At 39.2% G+C, this 16622-nt stretch overlaps 1 protein-coding gene across 10 annotated transcripts in view; it reads left to right on the top strand.

Annotated features, from left to right (window-relative positions):
- The window catches only part of FGF13 (fibroblast growth factor 13), a 488610-nt gene that overhangs the window by 381104 nt on the left and 90884 nt on the right, over positions 1 to 16622 (top strand). The window contains exon 1 of one of the 10 annotated variants that reach the window (XM_008536943.2): positions 7257 to 7413. The exons of the other annotated variants lie outside the window; for them this stretch is intronic. Within the exon in view, the coding sequence (XP_008535165.1) occupies positions 7386 to 7413 (28 nt within the window). The 5' untranslated portion in view covers positions 7257 to 7385. Of the gene's footprint in view, positions 1 to 7256; positions 7414 to 16622 lie in introns of those variants that run through there. 10 annotated transcript variants of the gene reach the window in all.

Below are 16622 nucleotides of genomic sequence, written 5' to 3'. Positions count from 1 at the left end.
ATAGCTTACAATGAGTAGCAGAGCCAGGATTCAAGTCTATGTCTCTATGGCGCTGGAGTCCATGCTTCTCACCACTTTGCTCTGTTGCTTCCTTGTGAATCTTCGGATGGGATGGAGCCCATCTGCATTGTGCAGGTCAAATCAAAGAGTATCTTAGATGACTATTTGAAGTAACCACTGCTTGCCTCCTCCCCCAACTTAAGAGTCAACTGTCTTGCAGTCACTAGAACTAGTTTTTTTTTATAGACAACGATCCAGGCTTTGGTGGGTCTTCAGAGGGAACTGATACTTCCAGTTCCGCCCTCACATTAAAGCACTAATTTAGAGCCTCATCCTCTCTCACCTGTATCGCTTAACAGAGCCCCCTGTCTCCAGCCTTACCCCCTCGCCCTCACATTCCTCATGCTGCAGCCCAAGTTACCTTTCTGAAAGCAGTTTTAATCTGTTCTAGTGTAAAACCCAATCGCCCTTGGGACGAAATCCCAACTCCTTAAACCAGCTTTCTAAATTATCCCCTGCCTAATTCTTCAGTTTATGCCTCCAAAATCCTCTCCTCTGTGCCTGCTCTCATCTGTTAGCCTGTGGCCATGCCAAGCAACTTCCCATTTCAGGTGTGTCCCATCTGGTTTCAGACACCTAAGTCTTCGCTTTCTCTACTTTTTCTACCTAGAATACCTTAGCTCCTTCACCAACCCCATCTGCCTTGGGAACAACTGTTCAACTTTCAATGCTCAGGTCAAATATCACCCACTTTATGAAGCCTTTGTTGTTCCCTCACACTGTCTTTGAATCTTACCAGGCCTGGTTCAGCCTCCCAGCCTTGCACTTTTGAAGATGGCCGTCCACAGGTACTTCTCAGCATTGGACAAGCTCCTCCCTAGGAGAGACCTGGGCTTATTTGTTCCTGTGTCTCAAACATCCAGAACAGGTCTAGCACATAATAGACATCCAGAAATGTTTGCTGAATAAAAGAATGTCTAAAATAGGCAAGTATTTGACATTAATTGTAAAACCGGCTAACAGAATCTTCAGATTAAGTGAAGAGGACTATAATCGAATTTTTTGTTCCTGTGGTCATGCGATATGAATCTAGAAAAATCTAAATGTTTAATTTCTCCGTCCATAAAGCTTTGATAGGAAAATAAAAATTGTTGAGGGTGAGAGGATTAGCATGCAACTGAAATATGCTAGCTCTCCACTAGGGGGTGCTATGAACACAAAGAGAAGCCATTCTCCATTAATTTGTTCTTCCTCGGAGAGAAACTGCAGAAACCAAATAACTTTCCTATTTTCCCTGCATTGCGTACAGTTTTGCAAGAAATGAATAACTTTCCCATCATGCTTGAAAATCATGTATGCCTGGAGCAAGTCTTCCTGCTAATAAGATGCATATGTGTGTGTGCACATCTGTGTGCATACACACACACACAGACACACACACACACACACCCCCCGCTAGCACCTTTAAAAGATCCAAGCAGCAAATTTAAAGATGTATGATTTGTGGTATCTGAAATTTGTTCACTGACAAATGTAGGCGTTATTTACTACAGTGTCAGAAGCAGAATCGAGCAGAATAAAGCATGTGCTCTGTTGCTTTTAACTCGACATAGAATAGACTACTATGGAAGAAGACCTGTCCAAGTCTCAGAGATGAGGTGTCAGTCAGCTCTTGTTACAGCAGTACCAGCTTGTGTGCGCTAGTTCAGTTTTCATTCTTATGAGACCATAATGGAGGAACACATACAACACGATCAATCTTTGGGAAGTTGTAGTTTGTATAAACAGTGACTTAGGCAAATCAAATCTTGTTTTACAACATCATAGCTCCGGTTTCTGCCTTCAGCATATCCTTTTTGGCCTTGGATTCTGAGTGACATTTTTGAACTGTATTCATGTTTATCTTCCCTTTAGATTCTGAGCTGTGTGCATATGTTTCCCATTTGCATCTCCTGCATATGACAAAGGTACATTGTAAAGACTTAGTGTTCATGGATTGCTTGCTTATTGATCAGTTTCATAAAAATGCTGCCCAAAATGCTGTCAGGAAGGATAATGATGAGATTATAGGGGATACAAGTGAATGAGCAAGAAGGGACTAAGGGGAAGAGAAGGAGACTAATGTTCATTGACTGCTTGCAGTGTGCCAAGCACTGCCCCAAGCACTCTATATGAGTTTCTCATTTAATTCTTATAATAACTCAATGAAGACATGCTTATCACTCCGATCCCACCACCTATCTTTTTGCGCAATTGGGGCCGTTTCATTAAAATACTCAATTAGTTGGCATTCCTGGGATTTGAGCTGTGGGCAAAATAGCCAATGGGCTGTTATTGAAGCTTATTGCCGTGTTCATGGGAGTGGGAGGAGATGTGGATCTCCCTGGCTGCCTCTCTGCTCCTGCGACCCTGTGATAAAATGAGAAGGAGGTGCTGCCCTTGGTAGTTGACAGCAGTGAAATGGTTCCTGTCTTCTGACTGAGGTGGGGGCTGCCTGTGCAGCATTTCCTTTCCTCCCTGGGACTCTTTAGTATTGTCAGAAATGAGAGACATGGGCAGTGCTGATGGGCTTTGAGCAACTGGATTCATTGGAGAACGCTTTATGCAAAAGAGACACAGGATCATGAAAACTCTGGGAGAAACCATAAAGGGTATCCAGCTTAACCAGCAGGCAAGCTTTTAAAACTCTTGCTAGTATTTCAGCCGGTTGCCAGCTGAGTGACCTTGGCCAAGGAACTTCACCCCTCTTAGCCTAAGTTTCCTCATCTACAAAAACAAAAAACAAAACAAAGAAAACCATACAGGGTTGTCATGAGAATTCAAGGAGAAAACATGTACTCCAGGAACATGTTAGATACCCAGTACTTTTTATTTTTAGATTCACGGTAAAATTGAGGGGAAGGTACAGAGATGTTTCATATACTCCTGCCCCCATACACACAGTCTTCCCCATTATCAACACCCCCCACCAGAGTGGTACATTTGTTACAACTGATGAATGTACGTTGGCACATAGTAATCACCCAAAGTCCGTAGTTTACATTACTGTTCACTCTTGGTGTTGTACATTCTATGGGTTTGGACAAATGTATAATGACCTGTATCCATCATTATGGTACCATACAGAGTATTTTCACTGCCCTAAAAATCCTCTGTGGTCCCCTTTTTCATCCCTCCTCCTTTCAAACCCTGGCAATCCCTGTACTGTCTCCATATTTTGCCTTTTCCAGAATGTCATAAAGTTGGAATCATACAGTGTGCAGCCTTTTCAGATTGCTAAGTGGCTTCTCTCACTTAGTAATATGCATTGAAGGCTCCTCCATATCTTGTCATGGCTTGATAGCTCATTTCTTTTTAGCACTGAATAATAACCCATTGTCTGGAAGTAGCACAGTTTATTTGTCCATTCACCTACTGAAGGACATCCTGGTTGCTTCCAAGTTTTGGCGAGTATGAATAAAGCTGCTATAAACCTCTGGATGCAGGTTTTTGTGTGGACATAAAATTTCAATACTTTGGTACTTTTTAACGAAAAACCTATCTGTCCTTGCTCCCATAAATTCCTCTCTCCCATAACCTCTTCCCAAAATGAGGGATTGGTGCAGCCAAGATGCCCAATTTGCAGCAAAATGCTCTTACTAATTAGCCAATAGGCCGTGATGGCACAGCAAGTAAACAATGTACTACAAATCTGTTTACATCGGCTTCTGCAGACATTTTGAAACAAACTGTCAAGGGGGCCTGGAGACAGAGCCTTGCATTTTAATGGGAAATGATTAAACATCAGGCATTATTGCTTTTGATGTGTTTGGGCTCTAAGAGGAGGGCAGAGTATTGATTAGGGCCTCCAGGAAGGCAGGAAGTTTACTCGGGCTGCTTGACCACAAGGCAATGAAAGCTTGGAGATCTGTAACTTCTTGGGCTGAAATTAAAGGCCCTCACTAGAGAGTTAACTAGATTTGTCAGCTTCTGTTTAGTTGGACTCTGCCTGTAGGGGCAGATGACAGATGGCGACTTCAGAGGGGTACTATTGGTTGATGGACAGAGAGAGAGAGTTAGTTGCTAATGGCATCTATTAGAAAAGGATGAGTGACACAGCACTGAGCACTGACCCCAGTATTGATTCTATCTGGATTAAAATCACTGTAAAGGAAGTGAAGGCTGCCCGTGCAACCCCTCCCTAAGTCAACTAATGCAAAACGGCAGCCTACCACCTGCAAATATGTATGTGTCAGAATTATGGCAGCCACACAGGCTCATATTTCTAATGCACCATTTAGGATACACCATTCTCTGTTGATTTCATTTATTCACAGGTGCTTGTCAGATCATATGTGGCCCTTGCCCTCTACCTACTTACAATCCAGTAAATGAGAGATCATGTAAAAAACTGAATGCGATCAAGTTTAATTGTCCAATGATAGACGTTTGTGTTGGGTACAGTGAAGGGACTAAGTTGGCCACGGTCAACTTGAGAGGTGTGGAGAGGCTGGAAGAAAAGTCTTCCTAGTAGATGTTCTACTTGAAAGATTAGTAGGCAGACAAAGGGAGAGGGGCGCCCCAAGCTGGGGGAAGATCTTGCACAGACCTGTGGAGGTGTGAAAGAGCCTGCTACATTCAGAGAACTCATTTAGTCTGTTGTGTGGGGCTGAGAGTGGTACCCTGAGCCAATGGACTGGATCAGCACAAACCTATACCTCCTTGATACTCCTTAAAGGATGGGAGCATCTTATCCCTAAGGTTTAGAAATGGAAATCAACAAAGAAGTGATGAAGACATTGAAATATATCACCACCTAAGGCTAAGTAGAACAGGCGAGCACTACCAGCCCCTGTTTCTTTCTATTGCTTATAATCCTTCCGTTTCTCACTACCCGAGTATGCCAATTGGAGAACGACGCTTTCTTTCAAAATGAAAACACCTTTGTGAGAGCTGTCATTTGTCATTGACAAATTTGTGTAAATTCATTTAATCAGATTGCTTTCCTTTATAGCACCTGACCAAGATCAGCCACATTGAGGACTTGGAAAATAGGGAGACGTGGAATGCAAGAGGAGGTAGAAGCATGGGGTAGAGAGGGGGCTGCCAAGGCTAACAGGGGGTTACTCCTACAGTGGAGTTACAGCTGCTAGAGAGCAGCCCTGAGTGGCTGAGAATTAGTTGAGGGAAAGGAGAGAAAGGATAGCAGAAATAAACTTCACCTGTCTTACAGTTTGGCTCCAGGTCAATCCTCACTTTGTTTATTTCTTTGCAGTCTAGACATCAAAAGATTCGGTTGCTCCCATCCCAGGGGTCCCCCTTCCCCACTGCACTGAGCAGTGCAGCCCCTGCAAGGCCATAAGAAGCTTGGCATAGCTAAACAAAAGACTGAGTCTCTTGATTAGACCTGATAAGACCACTCATATTGAGATGACTTAATTTTGCCCCTTGGGAAATGCCTTTTTTAAAGAGCTCTTACATTGGCCAAGAGACACTGCCTCCATATTAGGGTTTTCTATTTTTGTTTGAAGGAAGTTGGCATCTCTCCTGTGTAAGGAGTTCACTGAAGGCAAAATTCTTCCATTAGCCATTTTGGTTTGTAAACAGGGATCTGAGCATATGCAACTGTGTGCCTGGTGGCCTGAGCACCAGTTCAGCTTCCCAGTCAAAGGGCAATGTGGAAGACCTCATGGCCACACTCTGAAGCTGATCAGCTGCACCTCTAAGCATGACTGACTACTTAACAAATGGTTTTTTAAGGGAGGGGACTGGCTACATCATTTGCAGAGCTCAGCACAAAATAAAAGTGTTCAAAAACTTTGCGCTTTGTTCAAAAATTGTTAAGAATTAAAAATAGTGACAGCAAAAAGTGAAACCAAGTGCAGGGTCCTTCTCAGAACAGGGTCCTTTGCAAGCTCACGGGACACATCTCCAGGGAGGCGGCTCTGCTGAGGAACAACTCTTCGGCCCATTTGGGTTCTGAGGGCTCCTAATGTTCAGGACCCTGGACGGCAGGCAGCTGGTGGGGGATGGGGGAGGATGTTCGATTTCAGGGCAGAACAAATTTTCTCCATCCTCTGCCTTCTGCTGAAATCTCATCCTTACAGCTAAACCAATTTCGCTTGAGGCTGGATCCCTTTGGGAGGGGCTCACATTTGCAGCTGTTGTCTGTTACACTCTTAGTGGTGGATGGAAGAGTGGAGGGAGAGAGCACGAGGCAATTTTGATTATGCAGAGACGCTTAAGGGGAAAAAAATTATGTAAGTTTATGGAATGCTTTTGGATATACATAATCTTCCTTTCCATACAGCACTGAGTATGGGTGATGGGGCTCAATAAATATAGCTCCTTGTGGGTGTCAGTATTTCTTCAATATTCATTGATAGTGACGATATTCAGACCCTGAGACAGATTTCCTTTCTCTCTGACTCAAGGGAAGTTTTCCCAGAGCCACACAGAAGGAGAATCCAATCTGTTCAATAGGAAAGACTCATTTGCTCCCGGAATAACTAAATTTCCATTTCTATTTGAATTTTTAACCAAAATAGTGGATCTTCCATAAGGCAAAAATAAAAAGAATGGCAATTTGGTTTGTTGTTTCACTTTTCCTTAAAATTTTAATTCTTATATTAACACTGTTGAGTGCTTCAGTAACATCTATGGTATAATGCTAAAATAGTCTGTGTTTCTTGTTTTTTGTTATAATTAGCTGAAAGCCTTGTCATAGGCTGCTAGTAGGTTCTCTGAATTTTTAACAAAGGACTTCCATGTGAAAATGTCTTTTTTGGCAAGAAACTCAAAATTCAGGTAGAATCTCAACATTTTACAAGTAATTGCTACAGAGGATTGAGCAACTGTAATTCTCATAAATGTCTAATTTGCTTGAGCATTTTCTGCTCATCAATAATTCAATTTCAGAATAAAAGACACATTTTCTACATTTCAAAAGCTATTGGGGAGCCTTTCAGACTACCAGGTTCCTGACAGTGGGAGAAGCGTCTACCAAGGAAGGCAGCTAGCTCCAAAAGCTTCTCTAATGTGCTGAGGGATCCTGTTACAGACCACTTTTCGTAATTCTAGAAGGCAAAATAAAATTTTATGCTTGGAAATAATAAGTTTAAGCAAATAGTATGGGCAAAGCTTATATCTGAGTCCAAGCAATGGTCTGATTATTGCCAGAAGAATACTGCTACATGATGAATCATTAATGATCTGTGAGAGTCATAATGGTCTGTCACTAATGCCCATTAATGATCTCTCTATACCGCGAGTATGGGCTTGATGTTTCTGGCCAGTACCTTGGAGAATACTTTAGATATGCCTTAAACTTTCTCTGATCTCCTCTCTCTTTGTCTGCTCCCAATGTAGACAGCAATTGTCTGGGTAGGACCAGCTTATAAAGAAGCATGGCTTTGTTAAGGAAGTCGTATTCAGGTAAGATTTATTTAAGCAATGTTTTTGAAGGACATAGACTTGAAAGCTTATCCTGGGCATTAACACCTTTGTGGAAATTAAGAAAATTATGCCGCGGGCCTTTCTGTTGAGATCTTTTCTTTCCGGATGGGACAGGGGCTCTTGAGTTTCCTTGTGCTCCATGATATTTGGCTGTTGAGCATAGACTCTTTGAAAAATGATTCCTTTGTTTTTTATTTCCTAAGAGGAATTTTAGATATTAATTGTTATAGAACAGTGAATGTGTATATCTGTCTATTTAAAGCTTTATTTGTATTTAGAAAGCTGTGACACTAGCTGATTCAAGAGAGATTTCCTACCTCCAGATTTGCATTTACTCTATGCAGACAACACAAAACATTAATTTGAATTTCTAAAGGAAGAAAAGAGAATAAATAATTATAATCAGCTTTAAACGTATTTTGCTATTAGCTTAGGAAAGACAGAGAAGGCAACATAAAGCTAAGGAAAGGTGGACACAATCACACATTAATTCTGAGAATCTTATTAGGTGTATCTGCAGGGCAATCATAGAAGATAGGCACTCCATAATGTCTAAGCAAAACTAGGAGAGGATCTGTTCCTCCATGGCGGCGAGGGAGATGCGGCAGATAGCTAAGGGAACCAACGCCCAAGAGCCTCCGGCTCACGGAGAAAAACAAGATGAGAGAAGATTGCTGGAGCGGTTGTTTCAAGCCTCTGAAAATAGCAGGACAGGGATTCTTTTGGAGGGTCGAAATCACTCCACTGGCTACTTTTTGATGAGGAATTTTAACGCGTAAATAAATGGAAAATGACACCTTTTCTTGGGAAACTTTTTTCCAGTCTTCATATTATCTGAACGAAGTAGCCTCCGCAAGCAAACGCTTCCCCTGGAACGCTTTGCATTTTATCATTGAACGCGAAAGGATCCCGGAGAATGCTAACCCCTCTAAATGCTTTATTTTGCAAGAACGTTTCGTCTAGATGAAGGATTACTCTTTGCAATTTTGTTTCTTCAAAATCCTTCCCCCGTCCTGAAACTGCTGAGTAGCGTGTGTTTATGCACGGCATTAACTGGGATGAATAGGCTCTCCTTTCTGAGTACTTTGCAGGATCTCCTGAACTACTCGGAGTGGTCCCGGAGCATGCCCAAATGAAGGTTCGGATTGATCTGTCATGTTGCATGGGCGTTGTTTATTTGGTTGTTTTCAATCGATCTCCCCATGAAAAGGAGAAAAAAGCTCATTTGAATGGTTAGGGCATCAAGGGATTGCCCTTGTGATGAAAATAATTATAGAATTTGTGAGGTCGGTTCAGCATTTCATTTTTTGATTACACAATTCATGCCTCTAATAAACCCACCAAAATTTCCACCTGTCATATGGGAGACAGCTTATAATCATCCCTAAAGGAAGGGACTACTATAGACCTCTATGCCTCTTGTCTCAGGATATGGTACATGTGGCAGAAACATTTAAACTCAACACTCTGCTGATAAAGTATTTGAGTGGAATGCATATATTAATTCTTTGCTGAGTAAGGTCTGTGACACTGGTAATTCTCATGAAATGATTGAATTGACGTGTGCGTGTGTTAATTGGAAACGATCGGATTGCCATCTAAGCTGTTTGGTTAGATTCAAGCACAAACCAACTTTGTGCTTACAAAAGACTTCTAGATTGATTGATGAAATGTTGTAAATAGACGTGTCTGTTTTAGATAGATGTATGTTCATGGCAAACAGAGCCCCTTTGCAGAAATGAATGAAAGCTATGGGACAGATTGACAGTGACTGGGGATGCTGCAGTTTCTCTTTGAAAGAAATGTTAAAAGTACCTGATGTGACATAGGGTAAGCTCTGAGTCCATGGTAGCATAGTGCAGATGAAACCAGAAGAAAGGATTATGCACCCAAAGAATGAGAAGTCCCAAGAAAGGTCAGGTAGTTTATCTCTCTGCCTTTAGACAGGAAAACACTTCACTCCTCATATACAGATGAGACTATCCCAGCCACAGCCCCCACAAGCTCTCTAAAGAATTCATTTCAACAGCTCTCAAGGCAAGAACATTCACCCTAAATCCCCCATCTTCTGTCTAAGTCTGGTGCCTCTCATTTGGTCGCCAGGGAAGCTAAAGAACAGACGGTAGCTGTGCTCTGTGTAACCCCTCACAGCCTGGAAGCCTTCATGATCATGCTTAAGTTAGGGAATGTAAGTTTCTTTAGCCTACCCTTTTAGTCTTGTTTCTAACAACCCTGTTTTAGCTCACCCATTGACTTCTCTGTTTATGTCTTTGCTGTGCTGCCTTCTGCTTGTCTGTGACTGCTTCCTCAGCTCATCAAGGTCTCTTCATGCTCTTTTCTCTTTCTGGCTGGTTATGGGCCTTCTATTCAGTGACCATACCTACACCTGCCTAATGGTTCATGTATCCTATTGACTTAGAGTTTCCAAAATTAGGAACACAGGAAGACAGATTTCCCTCTCTTCAGGAACTATACAATCATTTTCTTATCGAAAGGCACTCAGGAAATGATCTATTTATTAGTTATTTTTTTTTAATCAATAATCGCTTAGTCCCTTCTTCGGGGGATTCAGGTGTGTAATTTCAGCTGTTTCATACATCGCTCGTTCCAAACAGTGAAGCCATTATCACCAGGGCAGTGCCTCAAAGTGCCTTCTCATAATACGCAGTTCTGACTGCCTCACCCTGGGCCTGGTGCTTGGTAAATAGATACTCAGTGTTTGTTGAGTGAATCAATATGTCCACAGTGGCTGCACAGAACACTTAAAAATATTTCAATATATTTGCTTTGGACAAATGATTAAGTAATCTAAACTGATTTTATAAAACTAACCGGAAAGGCTGTCTTCAATTTGTGTCTTTAGAATGTATAGTGGAAGTCTATATTTGCCTTTTGCCATTTGCTTTAGAAACTGGAGGCTTTCGACTGGAGGCTTTCAATACTATTGGAAGTGAAGAGGTCTTGGGTGGTAAGACAATTCATCCCAGCAGCTAAGCTCTTGTGAAGGAAGGAGAGGATCCACAGGAAGCAAGTGCCTCTCAGGTAGAAAAGGTTCTGTAAGTTCACCTTGGGATGCCAGCCCCGGGAGAGAAAGATGAATATGCCGTAACGTTTCTTTTAATTCCAGCAGTGCCATTGGGCATGGCCTAAAAGTATAAACATATCTCTATCGACAGAACAAATATGCTTGCTTTATACAATTAGACTGTTTCCAGGAAATTACATGTAAATCAAGTTCCAAAGTCCGCATGAGGTATGTAATAAGGAAAGGAGCCTTTTTGTGAATGTTTTCATAAAGTGAAGGTTTAATTTTAGAATAGATATATTTAACAGATTACTCTTTAATCTATCCATTTGAAAATCTGAATTTTTCATACCAGAATGAAAACATATCTACATTCTGTTCGGAAGGAATTCTTTGACCAGAGCTTGCTAACATATATTTTAATATAATAATGCCTCATTTCTGAGAATGTTAAAAATGGTTGCATTTAAATCTTCTTAATTTGTTTTGCAAGTTTCTGAATAACTTATTAGTGTTTCCTATAATTTAGCAGCTGTTATCTGGTATGACATGATACTGTTACCTTCTAAAATAGAATTTTTTTTAAACCTTACTGAAAGGAAGTTGTGACTAACAGGTATGTCCTTTACATATTTAAATACATTTAAATACGTACACATGTCTCCTGGACCCGTGACAACTCCCTATGTCTCATTCAACGTGTGGCTGCAATGTCCAAATATTGACTCTTTCCCAACATACTCCATCCTTTACTCTGTTCTTAGAGGACGAAGAATTATGATTTGGGAGCCTTTCCTTGCATGACAAGATGGGTGTTATTGAGGCATATTCTAGGGATCCAGAAAAGTCAGAGTTGGAGATGTTTACTAGGACCCCTTCTTTGGTTGGTTGTGTGCATGCATCTCTGTGTAAATACCAAATACTCTGGCATTCTTTGTAATATTCGTTGTTCCACTCAGGCCTAACTGCATAGTTGAGTAAGAGGAATATATTTTTTCAGCTCTAATACCAGCTAATATAATGTGATACTATAAGGTCTCCAAATGCCACATTCATCACGTTCCTTCCCCATGTAAAAACCTTTACTGGCTTCACTCTGAATGCCAACCAGCTGGGGGGAGGGAGTGGTTGACTTTATTCTTTAAGCAAAGCCCACAACAGTCTGGTTCCACACCTTTCCAGTCCTATCTCCTTCCTTCCGTAGAAGAACTGCTTCAGTCAATCTAATCGCTTCCATTACACCTAGAGGAATTTGTCTAATTCATTAATATGTACTCTACACAGTGCCCTCTCTGTGATGTCCTACGCACTGAGGACGGTGCCAAGATAGAAGAGCCATAGTCTCTGCCTTCCAGGAAGGCACAGTCTGGTTGCCCAGCTAGCTAATACCAGACACACTGTGATGAGTGCTGTAATGGAAGTACAAAAAGCCACAGGGGATCAGGACTGGGATAGATGGATAGATGCCTTCTGCTTGCTGGATTTGGGATGGGCTCATTGAGGAGGTGTAATTTAACCAGGGACTTAAATGTGCATGAGACTTTGATTCATGTCCTCTGAGATGCCTTTCCTATCCCTTCCCCCAGCCAAATAAGACTTCCTCACCCCTAGAACTCTCATAGTACTTGCTGGCTAAACCAGTCATGACGCTCATTCTAAACTCCCTCATATTGTATTGAACTTTGTGCTCATTCTCCTTACTGGATTATAAATTCCTAGGAGGCAAGGCTCCTATTCAACTCTTCTTATTATCTCTCTAATTAATAGCACAGGACTCATAACAATAGTAACTTAAAATGTCATTTATGTGGGGGAAAAAACCCTTCTGATTGGGTCTTGAGAATTCCTTGACTTCTTTGTTAACCACTGCTACACGGTAGTATGCCAAGATAGAGAACGAAACTAGTCAAGTTCGTGATTGCTGAGCTAGACTGGCCTGTATATGAGCCATGAAGATTCCTTTTGCCCCTTTTCATTTACTCAGCAAACAGGCACTGAGAACCTCCTATGTTACAGGCACTGTGCTAGCTTCTAGATGTACAGTACTAAACAGAACATGGGATATATATAGTCTAGAAGCAACTCAAGCAGCCTTTTTGGTCCCTTTCTCCTAAATTACATCATAACCCTGTCCTGTAGATCTTAACACTCGAAAAACAAGGAAAGGTGAACCCAAAGACAAGAAGTCAGATTCTTATATTTTTCCTCTCCATAATATTTCATTCTCTATTTTTGTGATCCACTTGATCCTTATTCTTGGTCAATAATTTCTTTGTTTCTGCTAATTAAGAAAAAGAGGCTTAATCAGCCTAATGGTTAGACTGTGTGACCAAAAAAAGAAAAAAAAAAAAACAGCTACCATTTGTTAAGCATCAACTGTGACCCAGTCCCCAGCTTAAATAGTTTCCAGGCATGACTCTTAATTCTTAACCGCAACCCTGCAAAGTAGGTGGGTATTTTCCTCATTTTACTACAAAGGGAACTGAGGCTCAAAGAGGTTAAGTAATGAGAGAGAGTTCCCCAGTTAGTGAACCTTGGAGCCAGTCTTTAAAACAGGTCCATGTAATGCCATACTATCCCAGATATAATAGATTTTGAGCAAATTTGGTTTGTCGATTGGCTGATTGTTACTGTTCTGATTGCAAGATCTTTATATATTTACAATTCTAATGTGAGAAGTTGGTAGTCTTTGGTTACTATCATTCCCAAGCAGGTGTCTTTATGTTCCAATAGCAATTCTATGAATGCTTTATGCTTAATAGAAGCAAAATTACTGTTTTGATACAATATAACTCACTCTCCTTAAACATTTTTTACATGAGCACATATTCACAATTCATCTAAATGACATAGAAAACTTAGAATCTCAGTTAAAGTTATGGTTTCTCTCAGATGCTCAAACTTCCAAGCATCCAACTCAAAATTACAATTTCAACTCATTTCAATATAATAAAATAATCTGACCTTATAGACATATTAAAGCTGACTCATAACACTCATAACTCGTGAAAATATCCAAAGTCACATTTCAAGCATTAGCTTCAGTGTTTTCTAACTACATTGTTTCTATATAGTAAACTTTTATATTCTGGACTGAAAATTCTGTAATCCAGCTGTTCCCAAACTTTAGTGTGTACCTTCAGTATCCTCTGTGAAAGTGGTTAAAATTTGAGATTCCCCGCAGATTTGGTGGGAACTCGAGAATCTACATTTTACCAAGTACTCCATATGATTCTGGAACAGGAAAACCACATATATCTCACTTAGAGAAATCCTCCTGTCCATATTCGTCTTCACTAATTCTCTTCCCAGTCTTCATTTTTGTCCTTCCCTCACCAGCCTCCCACATCCACATACAGGAAGTTGAGTGCATATTACTTTTTAAAATTTTTTGCTGTTTAGGTATAATTTACATACAGTAAAGGGCTCAGATCTTAAGTAGACAGTTTGATCAGTTTTGAAAAATGCATACATTCATGTATTCTATATTCAAGATATGGAACATTTACATCACCCCAGAAAATTCCCTTATGCCCTTTCCTAGTCAGCACCCGTCTGCTGCTAGAAGCAGTCACTGAACTTATTTCTGTCATTGTAGGTTAGTTTTACTTATTTTAGAACTTCATGTAAATGGAAACATTATAGTATGTGCTTTTTTGTGTCTGGCTTCTTTCACCTAGAATAATGTTTTTGAAATTCACCCATGTGTCTGTGTGTATCAGTAAGTCATTACATTTTATTGCTGAGTAGTATTCTATTGCATGCATATGTATGCCAGTTTCTTTACCTATTCTCTCATTGAGGATTGTCTGGACTGTTTCTATGTTTGGCTACAATGAGTAAAGCTTCTATAAACAATCAAACCTTTTTGTGGACATAAATTTTAATTTCTTTTGGACAAACACCTAACAGTGAAATTATTTGGTCATAAGATTGATATAAGTATACCTTTTAAGCTACTGTTAAATCAATTCCTATCATTTTACACTCCCACCAATAAGAGTCTGATTGTTCCGCATAATTACCAACATTTGGGGTTGTCAATTATTTTCATTCTACCTATTCTTGTGAGTATATAGTGGTATTACATTTTGGTTTTAATTTGCATCTGCCTGATGACTAATGATGTTGAATACTTTTTCATGTGTTTAGTGGCTATTTGTATATCTTCTTTATTGAAGTATCTGTTCAAGTGTTTTGCCTATTTTTCACTAGGTTTTTGTCTTATTATTGAGTTGTTCACAACAACCTCTCATTATTCTTTTAATGTCTGTAGCATCTCTAGTGATGTCCTCATTTCTGTTTATTATACTAATGCTTTGTATTTTGTCTCTCTTTTTCTTGATCTATAGTGCTAGTGGTGTAAAATTGTATTAATCTGTTCAAGGAATCAACTTTTGGCTTTTGCGATTATCTGTTTACTATGTCGTTGATTTCCTTTCTTGTTTTTATGATGTCCCTCCTTCTACTTATTTGGGATTTAGTTAGTTCTTCTTTTTCTGGTTTCTGAAAGTGGAGATATAAATCATTTATTTTACAACTTTCTTCTTTTTGAGTAAAGGCATTTAAAGCTTCACATTTCCCTATAAGGACTACTTTAGAGTCACTTCATTTTTTGATATATTATACATTAATTATTCAAGTCAAAGTATTTTGTAACTTCTTTTTTGAAATTTTCTTTTACCCATGACTTATATATTAATTAATTTATTTAATTTGTTACTTTATTAATAAAAAGTGCTTATTTATTAATGAGATATTTGATTTCCAAATTTGGGGGGGTGGTCTTTTTATATTCTTGATATTGATTTCAAACTTGATATTTTTGTAGTCAGATAACATCTTCTATTTGATTTTGACCCTTAGAAATTTATTTAAACTTGTGTTATAGTTGAGCATATAGTCTACTTGGTGAATATTCCGTGTGCCCTTGAGAAGAATGTGTTTCCTGCAATTGGTTAGAGTAGTGTTCTATAAGTTTTGATCAGGTCAAATTGATTGATAGTGTTGTTCAATTCTATATTCAGATTTTTTTGTCTACATATTCTATTGATGCCTTAAAGATGAGTATTGAAACCTCCAACCGTGATTGTAGATTTATCTATATTTTCTTTTATTGCTATCAATTTTTGCTTTAAGTATATAGTACCTTTGTTAGTAGGTGCAAACACACATAGAATTTATATTCTTGATAAATTGACCATTTTATGATTATGAAATTTCCTTCTTTATCTCTGATAGTATCCATCACCACGAAGTCAGCCTTATCTGATACTGGTACAGCCGCATTATCTTTGTTAGGCTTAGTGTTTGCAATATGTATATTTGCCATTGTTTGGTGTTCATCCTCTGTGTCTTTATGTTTAAAGTGTGTTTCTTATAAATAATGTATAATTGAGTCTTGCCTTCCAGTCCCCAAATTCTGCCTTTTATTTAAGGTTTTTAGACCATTTATGTTCATATCATAATTATTCATATGTTTGGATTTAAATCTTCCATTTTGGTGCTTTGTTTCTATTTGTCCAATCTTCTCTGTGTCCCTTGTTTCTCTTTCCCAGCATTTTTGCAGTGAATCAAGTATTCTTTTCATATTATATTCTTTGTATTACTTTTAGCAGTTTCACAAGATTACAGTGTGCATCTTTATCTCTGCTACTTTCAATATATATTCTATTACTTCCAAAACAAGGTAAGAAATTTGCAGCGTTGTTCTTTAAATTACCCCACTCACAACTTTTATGATTGTTTTCTCATATGTTTTATTCTAGGTATGCTGTATACTCCCTTGTTACATTATTATCATTTTTTACTATAAACAGTCAGTGGTCTCTGATGTGATTTCTACATACACACACATAAACTCACACATACTATTTTTTTAAATAATGATCCTATATATTTACCAAAACATTTACTCCTGGTGTTTTTCATTTCTTCCTGCATAATTAGATTTCTTTGTGGTATAATTTTACTTCATTATAAAGAGCTTTTTTGAGCATTTCTGGTAGTGCTTAACTGCTGCAGAAAAATTCTTTCAGTTTCTTTTTTTCCTGAAAATTTCTTTATATCACCTTCATCTTTTTTTTTTTTTTTTTTTTAAGATTGGCACCTGAGCTAACAACTGTGGCCAATCTTTTTTTTTTTCTGCTTTATCTCCCCAAAT

Source organism: Equus przewalskii, chromosome X (genome assembly GCF_037783145.1).
Source record: "Equus przewalskii isolate Varuska chromosome X, EquPr2, whole genome shotgun sequence".
In the NCBI taxonomy this organism is placed as follows: Eukaryota; Metazoa; Chordata; class Mammalia; order Perissodactyla; family Equidae; genus Equus; species Equus przewalskii.
Note: the sequence above shows the minus strand (reverse complement) of the source record. Positions and strands in the feature narration are given on the sequence as shown.